General features: G+C 44.4%; 1 protein-coding gene across 3 annotated transcripts in view; it reads right to left on the bottom strand.

Moving 5' to 3' along the window:
* SH2D4A (SH2 domain containing 4A) overlaps positions 1–27,157 on the bottom strand; it is a 141,984-nt gene that overhangs the window by 51,052 nt on the left and 63,775 nt on the right. For 2 of the 3 annotated variants that reach the window (XM_040417901.1, XM_040417902.1), the window contains exon 4: positions 19,973–20,108. In XM_040417901.1, coding sequence (XP_040273835.1) covers positions 19,973–20,108 — 136 coding nt within the window. Of the gene's footprint in view, positions 1–19,948; positions 20,109–27,157 lie in introns of all 3 variants that reach the window. The other variant, XM_040417900.1, reaches the window with a different exon arrangement.

Raw genomic sequence — 27,157 nt, 5'->3', positions numbered from 1 at the left:
ACAAAACAAAAGTGAGTACAACCCTAAGTGAAAATGGCCAAATTGTGCCCAATTAGTCATTTTCTCTCCCTGGTGTCATGTGACTCGTTAGTGTTAAAAGGTCTCAGGTGTCAATAGGGAGCAGGTGTGTTAAATTTGGTGTTATCGATCTCACACTCTCTTATACTGGTCATTGGAAGTTCAACATGGCTCCTCATGGCAAAGAACTCTAAGGATCTGAAAAAAAAGAATTGTTTCTCTACATAAAGATGGCCTAGGGCAGGCTATAAGAAGATTGCCAACACCCAAAAACTGAGCTGCAGCATGGTGGCCAAGGCCATAAAGTGGTTTAACGAGACAGGTTCCACTCAGAACACGCCTCACCATGGTCAACCAAAGAAGTTGAGTGCATATGCTCAGCGTCATATCTAGAGGTTGTCTTTTCAAAATAGACGTATGGGTGCTGCCAGCATTGCTGCAGAGGTTAAAGGGGTGGGGGGGTCAGTGTGTCAGTGCTTAGACTATACACCGCACACTGCATCAAACTGGTCTGCATGGCTGTCGTCCCAGATGGAAACCTCTTCTAAAGATGATGCACAAGAAAGCCTGCAAACAGTTTGCTAAGGACAAGCAGACTAAGGACATGGATTACTGGAACCATGTCCTGTGGTCTGATGAGCCATGGGTAGATCGAAAGATAGGACGGCACTGCTCTGGCTCTCCTCCACAGACCTCAAGGGAACATTCCCTGTGGTGGTGACCCGCGGCTTACAACAGACTTCAGCGGTGCTCAGTCTCAATTAGATCCAAAATGTGAAGATAGAAGATGGCACTCACCAAGGATAGTCCAATTCTTACTTTATTGCTCCATAGCGGCATAAAAACAAGTACACAGGCGGCAGGGGTGCAGGACGCCACACAGGCACCATGAGTCAAGAAGACACTTAGGTCATTGCGGTCATTTAGACCTAAAGGACCCATAGCATGGGCTTTAATAATCCAACTAGCCTATTTTCTATTGCCCCCTGTTTGCAAGATGGGTACTATTTCCAGACCTAAAAATGTTAAGACCCTGGGGTCGCCTCCATGTATCTCTCTAACATGTTTGATCAACCGTGGACATCCTTTACCAGATGGAAAAAGAAAGGTGTTCAGGAGCAGCACAGCAAGCGGCTAGTGTAGAGCAATGGTGGAGGTCATGCAGCAGCTGGGCAGGAGATCACAGATCCAAAGCAATCCATAGGTATGTAGAAAAAGTAGAGGGCCACAGCAGCATATCCAGCAATTCTTCTTTATTTAAGTCGATCACCGCACAACACAGCATAAAAACAGCAGCAACGTTTCGGCTAGGAATAGCCTTTGTCAAAGGCTATTCCTAGCCGAAACGTTGCTGCTGTTTTTATGCTGTGTTGTGCGGTGATCGACTTAAATAAAGAAGAATTGCTGGATATGCTGCTGTGGCCCTCTACTTTTTCTACATCCTTTACCAGATGTCACAGAGTGAAAATGTTCTCTTATTCTTTCAAATAACGGTCTAATAGTTTTGCCAATTTAAAAGCAACCACAGGGACACATTATCAAGTACACCAAGAACCTGCTTCTGCATGTAATGAGATGGTTGACCCTATGCTGCAAACTTCCAAAACATACTGTCCTGTGCTGGGGATTATATCTGCAAAATGAACAATTCCTGCATTTGCGCTTGCCCTTAGGTACATATTCTTTCAGCCTGCTTTCTGAATATCTACTCCTAACCAACCTATCTTTCAAGGTATGGCTCATCCCTACTCAATATATCCCAATTATGGTATATAGTCTTATGATATTCAGAAAGCAGGCCAGATACATGGCTGAAAGAATATGTACCTAAGGGCAACCGCAAATGCGGGAATTGTTCATTTTGCAGATATAATCCGCAGCACAGGACAGTATGTTTTAGAAGTTTGCAGCATAGGGTCAACCATCTCATTACATGCAGAAGCAGGTTCTTGGTGTACTTGATAATGTGTCCCTGTGGTTGCTTCTAAATTAGCAAAACTATTAGGCCGTTATTTGAAAGAATAAGAGAACATTTTCACTCTGTGACATCTGGTAAAGGATGTCCACGGTTGATCAAACATGTTAGAGAGATACATGGAGGCGACCCCAGGGTCTTAACATTTTCAGGTCTGGAAATAGTACCCTTCTTGCCAACAGGGGGCGATAGACATACACAGTTATTGCGAAAAGAGGCTAGTTGGATTATTAAAGCCCATGCTATGGGTCCTTTAGGTCTAAATGACCGCAATGACCTAAGTCTCTTCTTGCCTCACGGTGCCTGTGTGGCATCCTGCACCCCTACCGCCTGTGTACTTGTTTTTATGCCACTATGGAGCAATAAAGTAAGAATTGGACTATCCTTGGTGAGTGCTGTCTTCTATCTTCACATGTGTATACTGTGGTCTGATAAGACCAAGATAAACTTATTGGTTCACATGGTGTCAAGCGTGTGTGGAAGCAACCAGGTAAGATATACAAAGACAAGTGCGTCTTACCTACAGTCAAGCATGGTGGTGGGAGTGTCATGGTGTGGGTCTGCATGCGGTGGGGAGCTACAGTTCATTGAGGGAACCATGAATGCCAACATGTACTGTGACATACTGAAGCAGAGCATGATTCCCTCCCTTCGGAAACTGGGCCGCAAGGCAGTATTCCAACATGATAACAACCCTAAACACACCTCCAAGATGACTTCTGCCTTGCTAAAGAAACTGAGGGTAAAGGTGCTGGACTGGCCAAGCATGTCTCCAGACCTAAACCATATTGAGCATCTGTGGGGCATCTTCAAACGGAAGGTGGAGGAGACAAGGTCTCTAACATCCACCAGCTCCATGATGTCGTCATGTTGGAGTGGAAGAGGATATCAATTGGCAACCTGTCAAGCTCTAGTGAACTCCATGCCCAAGAGAGTTAAAGGGTAACTGTCATGTTTTCAAAAAAATAAAAATAAATCTATTTTAGCATATGTTACTGCTGTAGCAGCATTATGCATAAAGCAATCTTTAGTTTCTTCACTTACCACTGTTTTCCTTGAGTTTTTCCCTTAGTTACGGCTGTTTAAACATTTACAATATGAGGACCTTCTCAAGATGGCTCCTCTGCCAGTTCTCTAAGGCCAAAACTGCTTTCCCTCACTTCCCATACACACTTGCTGTAGCCAGCAGCTCCCTGCCAGCCAATCAGATTGGATTACTGACAGACACGCCTCCTCACTCTGAAGCCTAATGCAGGTATGCAGTGTGAAGGACCGCCCCTCTGTCTTCTGTTTATACTAAAAGGAAGACAACAGTCTTTTAAGGAAGCAGTGGAAAGGGACAGAGGACATTAATGAAAGCTATTATTATAAGGTAATTACAGATCTTTTGACAATCATTGACAGACTAACTCAGGTATACATGCCTAGCTCTAATAAACTAGGAAATAAAAAAAATATGACAGTTGCCCTTTAATGAAGTGCTGGAAAATAATGGTGGACACACAAAATATTGACACTTTAGGCACACTTTGGCCATTTTCACTTAGGGGTGTACTCACTTTTGTTGCCAGCAGCTTAGACATTAATGGCTATGTGTTCAGTTATTTTGAGCGCACGCCAAATTTAGGCTACTTTCACACTCACATTTTGTGCGGATCCCTCAGAACGGATCCGTTTGTATTATATTTAACATAGTCAAGACGGATCCGTCTTGAACACCATTGAAAGTCAATAGAGGAAGGATCTGTTTTCTACTGTGCCAGATTGTGTCAGGGAAAACAGATCTGTCCCCATTGACTTACATTGTGTGCCAGGACGGATCTGTTTGGCTCAGTTTCATCAGACGGAAACCAAAACGCTGCAGGCAGTGTTTTGGTGTCCGCCTCCAAAGAGGAATGGAGACTGATCGGAGGCAAACTGATGCATTCTGAGCGGATCCTTTTCCATTCTGAATGCATTAGGGCAAAACTGATCCGTTTTGCCCTGAACGGATCTCACAAACGGAAATCCAAAACGCGAGTGTGAAAGTAAACTTACAATGTTATACAAGCTGTACACTGACTACTTTACATTGTATCAAAGTGTCATATCTTCAATGTTGTCCCATGAAAAGATATAATAAAATATTTACAAAAATGTGAGGGGTGTACTCACTTTTGTGAGATACTGTAATTATCACAATGCTCACTTAGAAATGGTAGAAAATTTTAAACAGACTTTTTTGTGGAAAAAAACACATGTGCAGTAGAATATCCCCTTGGTGCGACCAAAACATACACTGCTGTTGACAAAGTGAAATACGCTTATTTAAGTTCTTTGTACAATTCTATATGGTAGAAAAATTGCAATAGGACGTCTCCTGGTTGTGACCCACACCTACCTCCAGAACAGATGTCCCCCACCCCATCTCATGGCTGCCATAAGCAGAGAGGTGGCCGTGCATGCATAGCTCTCTCTATTTATTTGTACTGGAGATGCAACCATCTCTCCATCCACAATGAATGGCCATTGGGGACCCCCATTCTGGTGAAAGCTGTCGGTCCCATATGTGGGAATCACATCGTAAGACTTTTATGATATATCCTGTGCTTAATTTTAGTTATTTATAGTTACCTGTAGAAATGCAGTTTAATTCTCCAAAGTAGATTTAAAGAGTCGCTGTACTGTCACACAATTTGATTTAATGTGAATAGAGAATGGTGTAATTAACAAATTTCTAAATCTGCCTGCATCCACCTGAAAAAAAAAGTTAAGTAATGGCAACTAGGGGTCTCACGTCCACCTAAAATGCAATCCACTGCCTGGTAGAATAGATCTGTCTCTAGTAACACAGATGCAGAATATAGTTCACAGGAAATGGAGGCATGTCAGAGCTAGCTGAGCTCCTTCCTGATAGAGCAACTGCTTTTACACAGCTCCTGTGAAAAACATGCCCTGCTTGTGAGAGAAATGCATCTATCTGTGCAGCTTGAACAGGGAATAATACGGCTAAAGAAGACATTAGGTAAGCCCAAACAAACCTGCTCCTTCATAGTTATGATTCTACAATGAAGCACAGCCATTATGCAAACTTTTTTTGAAAGCTCAGGTGTGCTTTAAATTAGTTGTTCCTAGCCTATGTCCTAAGGTGCAGCCTGCAATCTGGGGAACTCTGACTTTCAAATACTAAGGGGGAGATTTATCAAAGACCATCATTTTACGTCGCTATATGATATCCCCTGCTCTGCTGGAGGATGTGCCTAATTTATGACAAGGTGCACAAAGTAGCAGTAGATTTCTATGCGTTTTGAGGGACCGCGCATTCTGCAGCGTCCCACTACGTGTGTGTGGGCACTGTGTAAAAGCACTTTTTACATTATTAAAAGCACTAGGTTGTAATGTATAATTTTGCATGTATGTATCTGCAAAATCCCTGTTAACAGGACTCTTAGGTGTAATTTATACATCCCACCACTAGATGGGGATAAAGTTCAGGTCCTATATATATCTAGGTTAGGCCTAGTGAGAGAGATTAGTTCTGAGTCCAGATCCGTGGAGTAAAGATGTAGTTCAGAAGAGAGCAGATCTGAGGTAGTCAGATCAAATTAGTGGGAAGAAAATGTAGAGTGAAGACTTCGCAACACAGATTAGTGAGTGGAGCCAACTTTGCTAGTAGGTGATACTCAGATGTGAGGCACAGAAGAGCATTTTCCTTCTGTGGCCGGACTATAGACTTGCATCCCTGACCAGTAGGAGAAGAGTTTGCCTCCCTGGAAAAGAAACAAGCATTCCTAGGAATTCATCGGTGATAAGAGCCATTATTGAGGGCCACAGACACCTTTGCATGGTGGAGGTTTTATAGCTTCAGGCAGCCACACCAAACTTCTGAGAGACAGTTGAGTTTTCCTGTCTAAAATATTCAGCTTGTAGGGAAAGTCAAAAAATAGGATCCCACACATCTAAAGTAACCAGGTACACCTAACCCACTGCTCCAAAGTCAAGAAACCTAAACAGCCTAAAACAGTGGATTTGCAGAATTAACTCTGTACCATCTAGAGACTGCATAATTGTACTGCTGCAACCAAGAGACATCCAAAGTAAAAGTTGTGAGTTGCATCTTACCACTGTCTACCTCATTATTACTACCTATGGTTGTACCACCATTAACGGTACTGGCGTCACAACAAAAATCATCAAGGGACTCAGCCGCAACAAGCACCCTAAGCACCCTTAACATCAAGGGCACCTCACCCACCATCTTGGCTGATGCTTCCTACCATAGAGCGTGCCCCGGAGGATTTTGTGCTCTCCACCTCAACACTGTGCTGCCAGCCCAGGGAGGCTATCTGCAAACCGTGAGTAAACTGATGAACTGTGTGTTATATTATTTGGCACCTCATCGGTCCACCGTGCACCTCACGTGTTGCCCCTGCGACTGGCTGGCTGGCTGCAATTCCCTATTCAGGAGGTCAGACCTCTTCAATCTTGAGGCATCCGAAGTTTCTGACACAGGCAAATAAATCAGGTCCCCACTATCAGTACACTAAGGCACCTGTGGGATAACAGAAAGTTCGCATATAGTGAAGCACTGTAGGTCACCAGGAAATTCCTTGTGTGTATATACTCACAAGCGCAGCTTGATATATAGGCACATAATATAGCTCCACGGCTCTCCTCTATCCACGTCTCTTCACCACCACTAAAACAAGGATTCCTCTAATAGAGAAGTACCGCTAGCAAATGGTTATATAAAAAGTATTTATTATACTCACAAACATATGGTAAAACAAAGCAGTCAAGGCTGTCTTTGTCAAAACTGCCCGTATATATATCAAGCTGCGCTTGTGAGTATTTACACACAAGGAATTTCCTGGTGACCTGCAGTGCTTCACTATATGCGAACTTTCTGTTATCCCACAGGTGCCTTAGTGTACTGATAGTGGGGACCTGATTTTTTTGCCTGTGTCAGAAACTTCGGATGCCTCAAGATTGAAGAGATCTGACCTCCTGAATAGGGAACACGCAGTCCCTCAAAAACGCATGGTCTGAACTGTGATCTTTACCCACTTCACAATTAGGAACCGCTGCGGAAATTTTTGTAATACGGATTGGGACTTTTTTCTATAATTTTCATAGCAGTAGATTTCTGTCTTCATTTGCTCCAGAATACTAGTGCAAATGAAGATAAATATGTCAGGCCTAGGGATGAGCGAACCCGAACTGTATAGTTCGGGTTCGTACCGAATTTTGGGGTGTCCGTGACACGGACCCGAACCCGAACATTTTCGTAAAAGTCCGGGTTCGGGTTCGGTGTTCGGCGCTTTCTTGGCGCTTTTTGAAAGGCTGCAAAGCAGCTAATCAACAAGCGTCATACTACTTGCCCCAAAAGGCCATCACAGCCTTGCCTACTATTGGCATGGCTGTGATTGGCCAGTGCAGCATGTGACCCAGCCTCTATATAAGCTTGGGTCACGTAGCGCTGCACGTCACTCTGCTGATACAAGCGTAGGGAGAGGTTGCTGCTGCGACGTTAGGGCGAGATTAGGCAGATTAACTCCTCCAAAAGACTTAATTCAGTGATCGATCTCCAGCTGTGGATCATTGAAGTGCTGATATTGAATTGCTCACTTTTTTTAGGCTGCCCAGAGCGTTTTTATATCACTTTTTTCTGGGGTGATCGACGGCCATTTTGTGACTTGTGGTGCGCCAGCACAAGCTACCACCAAGTGCATTTAACCATCAATAGTGTGGTTATTTTTTGCTATATCCTACATCAGGTGCAGGCTGAGCCTGTGTCACCCAAGTGCATTTAACCATCAATAGTGTGGTTATTTTTTGGCCATATACTACATCAGGTGCAGGCTGAGCCTGTGTCACCGAAGTGCATTTAACCATCAATAGTGTGGTTATTTTTTGCTATATCCTACATCAGGGTCAAGCTTTCATCAAGTGCATTTAACCATCAATAGTGTGGTTATTTTTTGGCCATATACTACATCAGGTGCAGGCTGAGCCTGTGTCACCCAAGTGCATTTAACCATCAATAGTGTGTTTATTTTTTGGCGATATACTACATCAGGGGCAAGTTGAGCCTGTCACTCAGCGCCTAAAAAATAGGCCTGACATTTCTATTCCTCCAAATCAGTACTGTTTTAGCTGGTCAAATTATTTGTAGTGACCGTAAAAGCACAGTTTTTGTTCTGGGTTGAAAAACTATTCCAAAATTTGCCATTCTCAAAATGAGTAGTTTCTGCTATATCAGGCCTACTTTAAATCTATCCCAAAAAGGGTATATTAGATTCAAGGTGCTGATAGTGTCATTCTGAAAAACTTAACACACACGCTACAGTGCAGATACAAGTCTAATTCTGTGATTAAACGTATACCTGTCACACAGCGCCTAAAAAATAGGCCTGACATTTATATTCAGCTAAATCTGTCATTACTGGTGTGCCTGTATTAGTGTAATACAGTACCTAAATAGATAGCCAGACAGTGTTAGGTGTCTGTAAAAAAAGGCCTGAATTTTAATTCAATACATTGGCCCGAATAATATTTTTCTTATTGTGGTGAACGGTAACAATGAGGAAAACATCTAGTAAGGGACGCGGACATGGACATGGTCGTGGTGGTGTTAGTGGACCCTCTGGTGCTGGGAGAGGACGTGGCCGTTCTGCCACAGCCACACGTCCTAGTGTACCAACTACCTCAGGTCCCAGTAGCCGCCAGAATTTACAGGGATATTTGGTGGGGCCCAATGCCGTTCTAAGGATGGTAAGGCCTGAGCAGGTACAGGCATTAGTCAATTGGGTGGCCGACAGTGCATCCAGCACGTTCACATTATCTCCCACCCAGTCTTCTGCAGAAAGCGCACAGATGGCGCATGAAAACCAAGCCCATCAGTCTGTCACATCACCCCCATGCATATCAGGGAAACTGTCTGAGCCTCAAGTTATGCAGCAGTCTCTTATGCTGTTTGAAGACTCTGCTGCCAGGGTTTCCCAAGGGCATCCACCTAGCCCTTCCGCAGTGGTGGAAGAGATAGAATGCACTAACGCACTAACCACTTATGTTTTCTGATGATGAGGACATGGGAATACCACCTCAGCACGTCTCTGATGATGACGAAACACAGGTGCCAACTGCTGCGTCTTTCTGCAGTGTGCAGACTGAACAGGAGGTCAGGGATCAAGACTGGGTGGAAGACGATGCAGGGGACGATGAGGTCCTAGACCCCACATGGAATGAAGGTCGTGCCACTGACTTTCACAGTTCAGAGGAAGAGGCAGTGGTGAGACCGAGCCAACAGCGTAGCAAAAGAGGGAGCAGTGGGCAAAATCAGAACACCCGCCGCCAAGAGACTCCGCCTGCTACTGACCGCCGCCATCTGGGACCGAGCACCCCAAAGGCAGCTTCAAGGAGTTCCCTGGCATGGCACTTCTTCAAACAATGTGCTGACGACAAGACCCGAGTGGTTTGCACGCTGTGCCATCAGAGCCTGAAGCGAGGTATTAACGTTCTGAACCTTAGCACAACCTGCATGACCAGGCACCTGCATACAAAGCATGAACTGCAGTGGAGTAAGCACCTTAAAAACAAGGAAGTCACTCAGGCTCCCCCTGCTACCTCTTTTGCTGCTGCCGCCTCGGCCTCTTCTGCTGCTGCCGCCGCCTCGGCCTCTTCCTCCGCCTCTGGAGGGACGTTGGCACTTGCCGCCCAGCAAACATGGGATGTACCACCAACACCACCACCTGCGTCACCAAGCATCTCAACCATGTCACGCGGCAGCGTTCAGCTCTCCATCTCACAAACATTTGAGAGAAAGCGCAAATTCCCACCTAGCCACCCTCGATCCCTGGCCCTGAATGCCAGCATTTCTAAACTACTGGCCTATGAAATGCTGTCATTTAGGCTGGTGGACACACACAGCTTCAAACAGCTCATGTCGCTTGCTGTCCCACAGTATGTTTTTCCCAGCCGCCACTACTTCTCCAAGAGAGCCGTGCCTTCCCTGCACAACCAAGTATCCGATAAAATCAAGTGTGCACTGCGCAACGCCATCTGTGGCAAGGTCCACCTAACCACAGATACGTGGACCAGTAAGCACGTCCAGGGACGCTATATCTCCCTAACTGCACACTGGGTAAATGTGGCGGCTGGGCCCCAGGAGGAGAGCTGTTTGGCGCACGTCCTTCCGCCGCCAAGGATCGCAGGGCAACATTCTTTGCCTCCTGTCTCCTCCTCCTCCTACTCAGCTTCCTCCTCCTCTTCTTCCACCTGCTCATCCAGTCAGCCACACACCTTCACCACCAACTTCAGCACAGCCCGGGGTAAACGTCAGCAGGCCGTTCTGAAACTCATATGTTTGGGGGACAGGCCCCACACCGCACATGAGTTGTGGCGGGGTATAGAACAACAGACCGACGAGTGGTTGCTGCTGGTGAGCCTCAAGCCCGGCATGGTGGTGTGCGATAATGGACGAAATCTCGTTGCAGCTCTGGGACTAGCCGGTTTGACGCACATCCCTTGCCTGGCGCATGTGCTGAATTTGGTGGTGCAGAAGTTCATTCGCAACTACCCCGACATGTCAGAGCTGCTGCATAAAGTGCGGGCCGTCTGTTCGCGCTTCCGGCGTTCACACCCTGCCGCTGCTCGCCAGTCTGCGCTACAGCGTAACTTCGGCCTTCCCGCTCACCGCCTCATATGCGACGTGCCCACCAGGTGGAACTCCACCTTGCACATGCTGGACAGACTGTGCGAGCAGCAGCAGGCCATAGTGGAGTTTCAGCTGCAGCACGCACGGGTCAGTCGCACTGCGGAACAGCACCACTTCACCACCAATGACTGGGCCTCCATGCGAGACCTGTGTGCCCTGTTGCGCTGTTTCGAGTACTCCACCAACATGGCCAGTGGCGATGACGCCGTTATCAGCGTTACAATACCACTTCTATGTCTCCTTGAGAAAACACTTAGGGCGATGATGGAAGAGGAGGTGGCCAGGGAGGAAGAGGGGTCATTTTTAGCACTTTCAGGCCAGTCTCTTCGAAGTGACTCAGAGGGAGGTTTTTTGCAATAGCAGAGGCCAGGTACAAATGTGGCCAGACAGGGCCCACTACTGGAGGATGAGGAGGACGAGGATGAGGAGGAGGAGGTGGAGGAGGATGAGGATGAAGCATGTTCACAGCGGGGTGGCACCCAAAGCAGCTCGGGCCCATCACTGGTGCGTGGCTGGGGGGAAACACAGGACGATGACGATACGCCTCCCACAGAGGACAGCTTGTCCTTACCTCTGGGCAGCCTGGCACACATGAGCGACTACATGCTGCAGTGCCTGCGCAACGACAGCAGAGTTGCCCACATTTTAACGTGTGCGGACTACAGGGTTGCCACCCTGCTGGATCCCTGGTACAAAGACAATGTGCCCACCTTACTTCCTACACTGGAGCGTGATAGGAAGATGCGCGAGTACAAGCGCACGTTGGTAGACGCGGTACTGAGAGCATTCCCAAATGTCACAGGGGAACCAGTGGAAGCCCAAGGCGAAGGCAGAGGAGGAGCAAGAGGTCGCCAACGCAGCTGTGTCACGGCCAGCTCCTCTGAGGGCAGGGTTAGCATGGCAGACTATAACATGAAGACTGATTCTGTGCTGACATGAAGCCAGATTCTCTGTTACGGGACCTCTCTCCTCTGTCTGGGTGCCAGGGCCTAAATGTGTGACAGTGGCCTGTTCCAGTGGTGGGTGACGTGAAGCCTGATTCTCTGCTATGACATGAAGACTGATTCTGTGCTGACATGAAGCCAGATTCTCTGTTACGGGACCTCTCTCCTCTGTCTGGGTGCCAGGGCCTAAATGTGTGACAGTGGCCTGTTCCAGTGGTGGCTGACGTAAAGCCTGATTTTCTGCTATGACATGAAGACTGATTCTGTGCTGACATGAAGCCACATTCTCTGTTACGGGACCTCTCTCCTCTGTCTGGGTGCTGGGGCCTAAATATGTGACAGTGGCCTGTTCCAGTGGTGGGTGACGTGAAGCCTGATTCTCTGCTATAACATGAAGACTGATTCTGTGCTGACATGAAGCCAGATTCTCTGTTACGGGACCTCTCTCCTCTGTCTGGGTGCCAGGGCCTAAATGTGTGACAGTGGCCTGTTCCAGTGGTGGCTGACGTGAAGCCTGATTCTCTGCTATGACATGAAGACTGATTCTGTGCTAAAATGAAGCCAGATTCTCTGTTACGGGACCTCTCTCCTCTGTCTGGGTGCCGGGGCCTAAATATGTGACAGTGGCCTGTTCCAGTGGTGGGTGACGTGAAGCCTGATTCTCTGCTATGACATGAAGACTGATTCTGTGCTGACATGAAGCCAGATTCTCTGTTACGGGACCTCTCTCCTCTGTCTGGGTGCCGGGGCCTAAATATGTGACAGTGGCCTGTTCCAGTGGTGGGTGACGTGAAGCCTGATTCTCTGCTATGACATGAAGACTGATTCTGTGCTGACATGAAGCCAGATTCTCTGTTACGGGACCTCTCTCCTCTGTCTGGGTGCCAGGGCCTAAATGTGTGACAGTGGCCTCTTCCAGTGGTGGGTGACGTGAAGCCTGATTCTCTGCTATGACATGAAGAATGATTCTGTGCTGACATGAAGCCAGATTCTCTGTTACGGGACCTCTCTCCTCTGTCTGGGTGCCAGGGCCTAAATGTGTGACAGTGGCCTGTTCCAGTGGTGGCTGACGTGAAGCCTGATTCTCTGCTATGACATGAAGACTGATTCTGTGCTGACATGAAGCCAGATTCTCTGTTACGGGACCTCTCTCCTCTGTCTGGGTGCCAGGGCCTAAATGTGTGACAGTGGCCTGTTCCAGTGGTGGGTGACGTGAAGCCTGATTCTCTGCTATGACATGAAGACTGATTCTGTGCTGACATGAAGCCAGATTCTCTGTTACGGGACCTCTCTCCTCTGTCTGGGTGCCAGGGCCTAAATGTGTGACAGTGGCCTGTTCCAGTGGTGGGTGACGTGAAGCCTGATTCTCTGCTATGACATGAAGCCAGATTCTCTGCTGACATGAAGCCAGATTCTCTGCTATGGCATGAAGAGACTGATTCTCTGCTGACATGAAGCCAGATTCTCTGCTATGGCATGAAGAGACTGATTCTCTGCTGACGTGAAGCCAGATTCTCTGCTATGGGACCTCTGTCCAATTGATATTGGTTAATTTTTATTTTTTAAATTTTTATTTTAATTCATTTTCCTATCCACATTTGTTTGCAGGGGATTTACCTACATGTTGCTGCCTTTTGCAGCACTCTAGCTCTTTCCTGGGCTGTTTTACAGCCTTTTTAGTGCCGAAAAGTTCGGGTCCCCATTGACTTCAATGGGGTTCGGGTTCGGGACGAAGTTCGGGTCGGGTTCGGATCCCGAACCCGAACATTTCCGGGAAGTTCGGCCGAACTTCTCGAACCCGAACATCCAGGTGTTCGCTCAACTCTAGTCAGGCCCCCTTTTTGGAAAAGTGGTGAGGGTAAAAGCACCACTAAAAAGCATTCAAAAAGTTGTCTAACAAATATCAAGCCATCACACAGCTCCATAGAAAGAAAATAAAAGAAATAGAAATTATGGGTCTTACTCTTGGGATGTGCAATGCAACATTTGATTCTTATTTTTTTTTTAAAGGGGTTTTATTGTGCAAAAGTATTAGGCTACTTTCACATTAGCGTTTTTTGCGGATCCGTCATGGATCTGCAAAAACGCCTCCGTTACAATAATACAACTGCATGCATCCGTCATGAACGGATCCGGTTGTATTATGTCTTCTATAACCATGACGGATCCGTCATGAACACCATTGAAAGTCAAAGGGGGACGGATCCGTTTTCTATTGTGTCAGAGAAAACGGATCCGTCCCCATTGACTTTCATTGTGTGCAAGGACAGATCCGTCTTTCTCCGCATCACATCGTGGACAGAAAAATGCTGCTTGCAGAGTTATTCTGTCCGCAATGGGAGCGCAACCAAACGGAACAGAATGCATTTTGGAGCACTCCGTTTCGTTCAGTTCAGTTTTGTCCCCATTGACAATGAATTGTCATTTTCTTCTGCTATTGAGATCCTATGACGGATCTCAATGGTGGAATTGAAAACTCTAGTGTGAAAGTAGCCTTAAACATAAAGAAACTTAGTGTATCTGGTATCACTGTAATCATACTGACTCAATGTATAAAGTTATCATGTTATTTATGCTGCAAAGTGAATGTAAAAACTCAATGGTGGTATTGTTTTTTCCCATCCCCCAAAGAAAGAGTTGTGACAAATCAGTGACTTATATGTACCCCAAAATGGTGCCATTAAAAACTACAACTTGCAAAAAACAAGCTGCCGCAATGGAAAAACAAAAAAGTTATAGCTCTTAGAATGCGACGATAAAAAAAGCAAAAAATAAAAATTGGTGGTTAAGTCCCAAAACAGGCTGGTCATTGAAGGGTTAAATCAGTTTTCCAGTCTCATAATGAAATTTGTATCTGTTCAAAATACCCCCATATACCTGTTTTTCATGTCAGCACTTTCCTTCCCCTGTTCTCGGCATCATTTCATCTGGACAGGATGCTTCCATGCAGACCTTCAATTTTTTTTCAGTTTCCTGTTGGGTTTTCTGACCAAACCCAGCATGCCTGGTTCTGTAATGTTTCACAGGACTCCGCAGCAGTCACAACCCCTACACCTCCCTTCTCCATGTTAGCTAGACAGAGCAAGCCTCGGGAAACATTACAAAGTGAAAGGGAAAGAAAATTGGTGATGTGAAAAACAGGTATATGGGGAAAAATAACCATTGTTTGGGGTACTCTGGGCAGATAAAAAAAATATATGATGAATCTGGAGAAATCATTAAATATGTTAGGGGTTTGTATAAGATTACGTTTTCTAAAGGAGGGTGAACAATGGGTAGAATGTATTCTATTAAAAGTCATCTCTAAATCATGGTAAGCCACTTATTTTCTTCTGCACAATGTGCATTTGTGTATGTATGCTTCCCTGTAGACTGCAAGTTCCTAGTGGCCTTCTGAACTTGGCCCCACAGAATATTACCTAAGCTGGTGAATCACTGAAAATAAATGTTTACCCAGCAGACCTGTAAGCATTTCCTCATGTGTCCCTGGGAATTTCCAGTGATGTGAGGACAATATACAGTTTCTACATGAGTTCATTAGTGTTTCTCTGCGTACGTACGAATTTTCAAAGTGGCAACATAGAACAGCAGAATAACTACAGAACAGGACAATGGATGGGCAGTGAAAATACAGGTCTAAGCAATTTAATAGCCATGCCTGAAAGAACCCTATAGACCAGCTAATTAATTTCATTTTCACCTCTCTGCAATTCAGCAGCCATGTATATATTTTTTTCCCCACTGGCCTCTATAACCTTTGTTTTATTTGGAAGAAATTGCATTGCTTCTCTTCGCTATTTTGGGTACATTTAACATAGAACAATTATTTTGCCATTTTGTGATTTATTTGTGTGAAATAAAATGAATTTTGTGCTAAATAATTGCTTCTTTTGAAATTCTTACACTACATTTTTTAATAATTTTTTTATTTAATCCATTAAGGGATTACTATTTCAAAGTTTTTTTTACTACTCATAATGTTTCATACTTATAATGTATTAGCATACTCCTGTGCCTCTATGACACTGACTGCTGTTAGGACAACACCAGTGTTCTGTAAAAGTAGGATTACTGAACAAACAGCCCTTGGGAAATTTTCTAGCTTCACATGACAGACTGCAGAGGAGTTACCCATACTCCCATCAGATCACCGGGTAGCTGAGCAACTTGATCAAAGGGGGAGTTCCCTTGGATCAGGCTATGGCTATGAACTGCTGCAGGCAAAGGGTTAACAGCCAGAAATGGAGGTTGCTCTGATCCCAGGTGTAGGCCGCTCTAAGAACCAGAGCTTGATTTTGGAGCAGGAACACTCACTGTAGAGCAGATCTTTGCTTTCTACTATAGCAATGCCAAAAGATGTCACTGTGCTGAGGATCTGCTCCACCCACCATCCAAAAAACTGCTGGAATTCATTAAAGTGGAGGTCCACTCCTTTACTATTGGTAGTCTAGTCTCAGTATAGGTCATTAATATCTGATCCAACACCCGTACCCCTGACAATCAGTTGTTTCACTGTAGGTCTGGTGCCAGAAGTCAGCACCGGATCTATCCAACTTCCATTGTGCTTTGGATGGGGATTGTAACTACAGTGTTGCTCCAGTTCACTTCACTGGGGGCAGGGCTGCAGTAACCAGCTCCACCCAGTACTCAATGCACGATGCATAGTTCCGATGCCAACTTCCAGTGCTGGAGCTACTGTGAAAGCCGATTATCAGGGTGCAGTGTGTCTGGTCCTATCCAATTAGATATTGGAGGTCTAGACTGAGAATAGTCCATAAATATTAAAGGAGTGGACAGCCCCTTTAGAGGAAGGAAAAGCAGAGTAGTAGCGCATTGCCAAAAATCAGGTTGCTGTTTATGTTTTTCAAAGGGCCTCTGAAAAATAAAGAAGGCATCTTCCTGGCTGCCTCACTTTTCCAGTTTTGGTATATCTTACTTTACGAGTTGTTTATTCAGCCCTTGCTGACAGTATTATCCAACTTTCAACAGACCCTAACTTAAATTTGAATGCGCATTTCTTAATTGTATTTCCAGTTTTGCCAGCTCAGGGATACATAAGATGTTGGGCTAATCTTGCTTTCGTGGTAACAATTTTCCTCAGGATAGGTAATCAATATCTGATCTGTGGGGGTGTCCAGCACCTGGCACCCGCGCCAATCAGCTGTTTGAAGAGGAGGTGATGCTCCATGTGAAAGCTGCTTCCTCTTCATTACATTATGCGTTGTCTTCCTTGCAGCGGCAGAGTGGTGTAATTACAAGTACTCGCTCCATTCAAGTGAATGGAGTGAGTACTTGTAATTAAACTCGCTTTACAAGACGACAGGCAGAGTAATGAAGAAGGAGCGAGCATGGAGCGCCGCCACCTCTACAAACAGCTGATTATTGGAGTTGCTGGGTGTCGGACCACCTGCCTATCAGATTTGATGACCTATCATAAGGATAGATCATTAATATAAACAGGCTGCACAACCCCTTTAAATTGTGCAGTAATGACTTTGCTGGACTTTAAAATGGATTGTATACATCTGTTATATACTATCATAGTGAAGTGGTTTATAGAAAGATATCCCACAATTAGATTTAATGGTAAATAAAATAATTGAATTCATAGTTTGTTCAGATAGAAAACACAGACACCTTTGTATAGATGTTATTATTGGCCTATGTCAAATACTGTATTTCTTCTCATCAGTACACCTTTAAAGTATTGCACTTTCCCATAACTGTACATGGGGGTGATAGCATTGCATGACACGTTAGTGCCTCCTTTCACCATGAAACACATAGGCAAAGGAAAAGAAGATTGGTAGATACATCACTGAAATCTTTTCTTGTACAATGATTTTATTTTGCAGCTGCTTTTATGGTCTTCTACATAACTAACAAATGGTGGTCAATCACTGCTGGCCTCCATTCAGGGCTGTTTTAACACATTGAAGTCCAGTGCAAACATTTGATAAGTAGCTCTTATTTTAAGAAGATGGGTTTCTCTTTGTTCTAGATTAAAGAATCTTGTTTCCCTGTACAGCCTTTTGTGCATCACTTATCTTAGAAACTGCTATTGCCTGGCTCTTGACTGTAACCCTGGCCTCCAAAGGTGAGATATTCTTCTCACCCTCACTACCTGGCCAGTTCACAATGCCCAACACTTAGGCTATTTTCACAATGGCGTTTTGGCTTTCCGTTTGTGAGATCCATTCAGGGCTCTTACAAACGGTCCAAAACGGGTCAGTTTTGCCCTAATGCATTCTGAATGGAAAAGGATCCGCTCAGAATGCATCAGTTAGCCTCCGATCAGTCTCCATTCCGCTCTGGAGGCAAACACCAAAACACTGCTTGCAGCGTTTTGCTGTCCGCTTGATGAAACTGAGCCAAACAGATCCGTCCTGGCACACAATGTAAGTCAATGGGGATGGTGCTCAGCGGTAATTGCGGTAATTGTATAGTGGAAATGACCACGACACTCGTTTTATAGTTGAATTAATAACAGCCTTAGTATTGAGGGCATCTTGTTTTCTGGATGGCTTTCATCCAGCAAACAATATGCCCTCAGTACTAAGGCCGTGAACAAGGTCTTGTGATAAGACCGAAACATTGGCAAGTATTTATTATTACTTCCTGGATGGATAATAAAGAAGCATTATTAATTCAACTATAAAACGAGTGCGGTGGTCATTTCCACTATACAATAGCTCCATGCTAACCTGAGCTGTCATTGTGGAACCACTGATTGGCTTCAGTATACGTAGTGATCCCACACAGATGGCTAAATACATGAGTAATAGATAGTAAACATTAGTTGCACCAGTTTTCTAGGGATTAACACAATATCCTGTGTAAAAAAAAGCCACACAAGATGACATTTCAGGGACTTACCAGTATATCTCAATTACAGGTATTGTTTTTCTTTTCGAGGAATGTGCTTTACCCATAAGAAGTGAAACTTGACATGAGTTCAAAACCCACCATCATTTTTCTAATACAAAACTTTTTAGAGCCTAGTTCTTGCTTGTGATAAAGTGTTCCATTAAAGAGAAAACTTTAATTGACTGCCCCTATTTAAAACGCCCTAATAGTTAAAAAATAAAAAAACACTATCATTTATTCTTAGGAGTCACCTTGTATGTGCGACTGTTTACCATATCATCATCACAATTGGCTTTAGTGTGTTATTTTATTATTTTTCATACTACATACAAAATCCCAACTACATCATCTTTAGTACTAAAGCAGGATTTAAAGGGCTTCTGTCACCCCCAAAACCCTTTTTTTTTTGGGCTTGTTAAAATCATTATTTAACGACTATTCCCTATATAGGGATCTTACCTTTGTCTGTGGCTTCTTTTCATAAAAAAAAAACGATCTTTTAAAATATGCAAATCACTTCACTACCAGCAAGTAGGGCGTCTACTTGTTGGTAGCCGCCGCAAAAAACCGCCCCCTCCTCCTGTTCATTGACAGGGCCAGCAGTGCTCTCCTCCTCCGGCTGGCCCTGTCATCATTTCAAAAACCCTGCGCCTGTCTTCATTCGGCGCAGGTGCTCTGAGAGAAGGAGGCTCACCTCCTCAGCACTCCCTCAGTGCGCCTGCGCCGATGACATCACCGAAAGAGAAGACGTCATCGGCGCAGGCGCACTGAGGGAGTGCTGAGGAGGCAAGCCCTCTTCTCTCAGAGCGCCTGCGCCAAATGAAGACAGGCGCAGGATTTTTGAAATGATGACAGGGCCCGCCGGAGGAGAGCACTTCTGGCCCTGTCAATCAACAAGAGGAGGGGGCGGTTTTTTGCGGCGGCTACCAGCAAGTAGACGCCCTACTTGCTGGTAGTGAAGTGATTTGCATATTTTAAAAGATAAACATGAATTAGATTTTAAGAGCACATTTTGATACAGTTATACATAAACATCTGTGATCTCCATGGAAAATTATATGATTAGATTATAGATGACTATATGGGCAGGAGAAGCAGCTATAGAAATGTACTTGAAGACGATATGCACATACCGCCTGGTGTCAAGTGATCATCCCTCATCATCTTTTTTATTTTCTGATCTGAAAAATGGCTGGTGCCATTTGACAAATTCACCTGACTCACCTGACCTGAATTGTCACAAATTCGTAATTGACACAAATCTTTGGAAAATTTGTGTTGCATTTGATTTGTTTGGAATCAATACGGTCATCTGTAAGATTTTGTATATAACTATCAATATTCTTGAATAATAAATTGTAGGCTTTGGTTTTTAAAACCATAAAACCTTCAACAGAAGATTCACCATCAGGTTCACCGCAGCCTGGATGATACATGTTTACTCTTTACCTGATGTGCCTCATCATTTATTATCTTTTGCTCTGTGGTTGTGGTTTCTTCTTTGGCAGTTTTCTTGTTTTCAACATTTTGCTTCCATGTCTCCACTGTTTCCCTCTGTGCGAGCTTCAGGGCCTCAGACAGTTTGGATAACTCTTCCTCTTGTACTTTCCTGGGGGACCAAAAGTTATTTATAAGCATTAATTCACAACAGAAGATAACATATAAAAAGAACATATCAAAATATGCAAGTCATGTGTAAGGTTCACACAGATATGCCAATCTGTAGAAGAATAGGGTACTTGTTATGTAATGTTATATGGTGTTATTTAATGTACCCAGTATAGTTTTGTATAGATCTGTCAGAGTTAATAATCCTGACTCAGCCCCCGCAGGAAGCTGGTGTTGGCTCAGGTCTGCACCTAGCTCATTCTAGTGTTTTCTACAGCTTGGCATGTTCACACAGATACGTTTGGGATTCCTCTATGAACTGTTTACATTCTACAATTCATGGTAAAGCTTTAGTTGGGTTTAGAAAGCTATTAAGAAATAAGCTAGGCGAAGTCCAGCAATTTTATTCCCCACCCTATAATCATTGGTAGTGACACAGAAGCAATTTTTTTTCTCTAGTATAAGCTATTTACTGTCTAATGGTAGAATACACCCATAATTTCCTATCCAGTAAATAGCCCTCATTCACTTTGACAATTATGTAAAATGTCTATTTTCATAGTATGTAGAAAAGTCCTGTAGTTCTTTCTATATAGTCATCATCAGTTTGCTATAACTCAGCATAATATTCCAAGACAAAATAAATATAAACTTCAACAATACCCCATCCAAATAATAGACGCATTTCAAATAGTAATAGTCAGATTTTTTTTAGTTCTAAGAACTTCGAGCATTTACATGGCATACAGTATCTTACAGTGCCATTTGCTTTGTAAATATTATGCAGTGTTTACTTTGATGTAATAACTTCTGCAAACTTAAGAAGGCTATTGGTGCCTCTCGACCTTTGGCCAGGTAATGATAAAGCACAGAAATCACAGTTGAGTCACATAACTACAAGGTTTTGTAATATCAAAAATAGAGAAATGTGGGCAGCACCACTGTCAATATAGTACAAACGGAGTGCCAGCGGCTGAGTAGGCGATCCACCTCCAAATTGTGTAGAAAAAATGAACTCCGCAGCACATCCAAATAATGAAAAAGTAAACAGAAGCTTTATTCACCAAGCATGCGACGTTTCAATCCTCTCAATGGGATTTTTCTCAAGCAGTGTCACTGCTTGAGAAAAATCCCATTGAGAGGATTGAAACGTCGCATGCTTGGTGAATAAAGCTTCTGTTTACTTTTTCATTATTTGGATGTGCTGCGGAGTTCATTTTTTCTACAAGGTTTTGTAGGCAGACCTCAACCAATAATTGAGTGAAGATAAAGGGCCTAGCCTTTTTAACCCCTTAAAACTACACAGTTTTCCAGACATAGACAGGTACACTTGCACTTTTTAAAAGCTCATCCTGTGTAATTTACAATGGCAAGCAAAATACAGTTTGTTCAAAGGTCAATTAATTGAGCCTTAAGGGCGTATGAGACTGGACAATTTTCAGGGTAGTTATCGGGAACTAGGGCTCATAGGAATGTTCGCTCCTGATAACTGCTCGTTTTTGGATGACTTGCATCTTTCATCAAAGAAACACGATTATTGGCAGCATAGAGTTTAATTCAAAAGGGCACATGAGGCTGCTGGTCAGGTGCATGGGAACCTGATGCTCCTAGCGTTTATTAATCCTTAGGATACCAGCGCCATACAGAGCTGTGTACACCCGGTCCCTGAGTGAAATCGCTTGGTGACCAGGGTACAATGGCTGCTCTGTACTGAAGGCAGCCATGTTTCCTATCGCAGCTCCGGCTGCGATATTGAGGGGCAGGGGGTGTCATGTGGAGGTGACACCTGTCTCCTCCTAGGTCAGGCAGGGGACACCAGTGTTTTGGGTCCCCTTCCAGCGCTGCTATAGCTGCACAGGAAGAGGCAGAACTTCCCTGCATGCAGCCCTTCTAGCTGGTGACTGCGTGCAGAGTTCTGTGTCTTTCTTTGCTTCTGTTGGCTTGCTGGGACTTGTGGTGCACCACCACTGCAATTTAACCCTTTCCTTGAATAGCTGCACTGTTTTTTATTTTTTTATTTGCAGCTGTTCCAGATCCCTAAACCACCCTCTGTCCCTGTCCCTGGGGATAAGGAAAGACACCATTTACCTGGTCTATGCATCAAAGATTGTTTCAGAATCTATCATTCATCCATGGAGCATTAATTTTATTTCATCCTTGATGTACCCTGTAGTTTTACCACCTTATATTTCTAATTTAGTCCGCATAACTTACATTTCCACTTTTCACCAACCACTACATATTCATTTTCTGTAAAACACCTGTTAGGTCAAACGTGCCCTATCCACCACTTAAAATGTTCGTACGGGGGTGCTCTTTCCTAAATGGGGTCACTTCTTGGGGTTTTTCATTTCTGGGGACCTCAGGAAATGTATTTAATGCGACATGGCACCTAAAATACATGTCTCTTTAATCAGGCCTGCAAAAACCATTATTTGCTCTTTGCCTTTAGAGACCTCCTGTGCGCCAATACAACAGGCTACAAGCACATATGGGGTGTTTGCAAAAAGGGGAGAAAATGGGGAACATATACTGGAGTGCATTTTCTTCTTTAACCCCTTGTGAAAGTGAAAAATTGGGGGCTGCTAGTAATTTTTCATTTTTACAAATGTGTGCTTTGAAATGCTTTCTCTAGTATTTCTGCCTTTTGTGAGTCACCTCTTTGCTGAAAAGTACCCTTTCCACCACTTAAAATGTTCGTACAGGGGAGCTCTTTCCGAAATGGGGTCACTTCTTGGGGTTTTTCATTTCTGGGGACCTCAGGAAATGTAGTTAATGCGACATGGCACCTAAAATACATGTCTGTTTATTCAGGCCTGCAAAAACAATTTTTTGCACTTTGCCTCTAGAGACTTGCTGTGCACCAACACAACAGGCTACAAGCACATATGGGGTGTTTTCAAAATGGGGAACATATTCTGGGGTGCATTTTCTCCTTTAACCCCTTGTGAAAGTGAAAAATTGGGGTCTGCTAATAATTTTTTATTTTTACAAATGTGTGCTTTGAAATGCTTTCTCTAGTATTTCTGCCTTCTTTGAGTCACCTGTTTGCTGAAAAATACCCTTTCCACCACTTAAAATGTTCATACGGGGTGCTCTTTCCGAAATGGGGTCATTTCTTGGGGTTTTTCATTTCTGCGGACCTCAGGAATTTATTGAATGCGACATGGCACCTAAAATAAATGTCTGACAATTTAGGTTAGCAAAATCCATATTTAGCTGTTTGACTCTAGAGCCCTGCTGTGCATCCATACATAATTTTTGAGCACATATGGGGTGTTGGCGTATTCGGGGGGAAATGGGGAACAAAATGTGGGGTGCATTTTGTCCGTGACCCCTTGTGAAAGTGAAAAATGTGGGTGTAAAGCAACTTTTTCTGGAAAAAATAGTAAATCTTATTTTCACAGCCAATCGTTTCTTAATTCTGTGAAACGCCTGATTGGTCAAAGTGCTCACTACACACCTTGAAATATTCCTTGAGGGGTGTAGTTTACAGAATGGAGTCAGTTTGGGGGTTTCCACACGCCATCTCTGGGTGTCTGCATATACTACATTACCATTCCAGCTAAATCCACTCTCCAAAAGCCATATGGTGCTCCTTCCACTCTGAAGCATGCTGTGATACATCAGTTTTTGAGCACACATGGGGTGTTTCTGTAAACTCCAGATTAAGGGTAATAGATTTTGGGTTTTGTTTGGCTGTTAACTTTTGATGTGTTAAAAAATAGATTAAAATTTAAAATCTGTAAAAAAAGTGAAATTTTCAAATTTTATTCCCATTTTCAATTAATTCTCGTGGGACACCTAAAGCCATTGATGGGTGAGAGCATTCCTTATTTATTACATACTGGCACCATTCAGTGTATGATCGTATAGGCCCACCCTGGGCTGTTTTATTGATTGATTTTGAAGGTTCCACCCGTGTTTCAGCCCGGATATTTTATAATCATTATTATTAAATGTTAAGTTTTACCCCCTTTGTCCCCTAGGGGATCAGTACTTTTGTATTTGCATTTTGGGAGGAACTGGCCGAGTCATTTTCTGTATGCTCGGCTTTCTAGCTTCTGTTGTATTGAATCTGTTCCAGAGCATGGCAGGCTTTTTGGCAACTGGCTTTAATGCAGATAACTGGTTGGCGGAAGCCAAAGATGTGTTTTCTGATAAGGTATTTTCCCCAAAAAAGTACACTCCTTCCTTCCATGCAGCATTCAAGGAATTAACTGATATCTACAAGGACCAAATCCTTTCTTGGTGGGAGGTGCAAAGCCTGGAGAACTATCTCAAACATAACATTGTCCCAAGGGGCCTCCGGATCTCGCTTCTGCCCACGGCGAGATTTAGAAGTCCACACTTGAGCCAATCCAATCTCCCCCAAGCTTATCCATTGCGCAATCGGACCCAACCTCCTCCAAACCCCTAGGACCCCAAGTCGTCAATCTCTCCTCCCGCCCCCTGAGTACTGCTGAGACTCAACTTCAACTTGGTCTCTCCTTCGTACCGACTCCGAACTTCAATAGATTTGATATCATTAAGGACCTTAACCTGTTTGTTCGCAAGCTTCGCTGGCACAAATTCTATAAACTGCAGGAGAAAAAACTGTGTCGCAAACTAGGTATTCCCTTAGATATCCTTTCAGACGTTCGTCTGCTTTATGATCTCGAAAGGTAATCTGAGCAACATGAAGGTGTGGGTCTGTTTACCAATTTAAAACTCAATAGCAATAAAATGCCACCGATCTCTGCTGAATTATCCTGTGTGGATGCTTTTCTCAATACTGTCTCACAACAGATCGAGGACCTACGTCCCCCTCATTTCTCTAATCTTGACGAGGTCCATGCCACTGTTATCTCAGATCTTGAGAGCGATCGTTCCATAGTCATCAAACCCTCAGACAAGGAGCGCGGGGGGTCGGGGGGGGGGGATACAGTGGTTATGGACCATGGTCAATACAGAGAAATGTGTGAATCTCTTTTACATGATTCCTCTACATACAAAGTGCTAGCCCGGGACCCCTCTGATGATTTCAGAGTGGAACTCAAAGCTATTCTAGATGATGCCAAATTATCACAAATCATTACCGATGATGAGTACAGATTTTTGTTACCTGTTTGCCCCCGCATGTCTACATTTTACTGCTTCCCCAAATTACACAAGGGGACGCACCCACTGAAAGGGCGACCCATTATGTCAGGGGTGGGGAACCTTTGCCAACATGTAGGGATTTATGTCGATCAGATTCTGGCCCCCTTTGTGACTGCACTTCCCTCCTATACCCGTGACACCACTGATTTTTTAAAACAGCTAGAGGGGATTCACATTGAGGAAGGTAGTTTACTAGCCAGCATTGATGTCGAGGCGCTGTACTCTAGCATTCCTCACTCCCTGGGCATCAAGGCGGTCGAGTATTTTCTGAGCACTCGAGGTTGTCAGTACCGCGCCCACAGTCTCTTCGCCCGTTTATTGGAATTCACGTTGACCCGAAACGTGTTCTCCTTTAGTGATAGGGTCTACCACCAGCTCAGGGGCACAGCGATGGGGTGTCCCTGTGCCCTATCGTACGCCAACTTGTTCCTGGGCTGGTGGGGGGAGACCCTGGTCTTTACGGAGGAAGGATCTGTCCTAATGGACCCTGTGGGACTGTGGGCGCGGTACATAAACGAGATTTTCATCATCTGGAATGGTAGTGACGCTTCATTTTGGTCCTTGGTGGAGACGCTCAATGATAACACAATTGGGGTAAGAATCACGTGTGAGTCTGACAGCAAACGTCTGCCTTTCCTGGATGTCCTTATCTCAAAAACTCAGGGAGGTGAGCTTATTACGTCTGTATACAGAAAACCCACATCAACTAACACCTTGCTTAGGTGGGAGAGCAGTCATTCTCTCCCACTCAAGAGGGGTATTCCCAAGGGACAATACCTCCGGTTAAGGAGGAATTGCTTGACTAAACATGAATTTATAAGGCAGGCTGATTACCTACGTATGAGGTTTCGGCAGTAAGGATACCCAGAGAGCTTTTAGGTCAGCGTTACAAGAAAACAGAACTAATCTCCTTACTCCAAGATTCCATCATGCACAGACCCAGAAGCTAATCCGCCTAATAACCACATACGATAGGGCAGCGCCTGAGATCCGTGAGGTCATTTGTAGGAACTGGTGTACTCTTCTGATGGACCCTGATCTGAGGGAGGTTGTGGGTGAATACCCACACCTCACCTATCGCAGTGGACGTAGTCTCTGTGACAGACTACTTTCCAGCGAATACATACCCCCTTCCCATCCTGGCTGCTCTTGGCTAAAAACAAATGTCAAGGGTTGTTACAGGTGCAGTGGCTGCATTGCTTGCATCCACTTGCAAACTGGTAAAATGTTCCGAAGCAACATCACTGGTAAAGAATATGCCATTCATTACTATATCAACTACCGTAGATAGGAAACGGGAGAATACGTCCCTAATACACCCTATATCTTGACTTGTGAATGTGGCAAGGAATATGTGGGTAAGACCATCCGTGAGTTCCGCAGAAGAATTGGTGAACATTTAAATGATTTTTCCAAGGGTCCTTCCCCCACGGCGTGGGGGGGAATTGAGATCAGGCCATTCTCCAGCATGAGACCCGCTGGATTTATTATCTTAAAACCATGGCCCCATTAGGTCTGAATGAGCAGCTTAATTTTAGCTGCTTTATTTAAAAACCTTTCCCTTGGTTTAATAGTAGCTGCATTGTCTGAAAACCATCCCTTTGACCTTTGACCTTATTCTGCCCCTGTTCCTCTGACTTAATTATTAGCCAGTTGCTGTTTATATGGGGCCGTTTGCTTTTTGGCCTGCATTAGTAGCTCTATATAAGTATTACTGTATTGGTAACTAGAGGCTCACGCCACTGTGAGTCTCCTTACTACCCAGGACGCCCAGATACTCTCCTGAGGCGTCCTGGTTGCTAGGCACCTCGCCTGCCTCCAGATTGTATACTTACTCGCCCTCTTTGTGGGCCGTTTGCATTGGAGCGCGGCGTCATCCGGCGCTGCGCTCCACGGCCTGGCAGGTTT

Source organism: Bufo bufo, chromosome 2, assembly GCF_905171765.1.
Source record: "Bufo bufo chromosome 2, aBufBuf1.1, whole genome shotgun sequence".
NCBI classification, from domain to species: Eukaryota; Metazoa; Chordata; class Amphibia; order Anura; family Bufonidae; genus Bufo; species Bufo bufo.
Note: the sequence above shows the minus strand (reverse complement) of the source record. Positions and strands in the feature narration are given on the sequence as shown.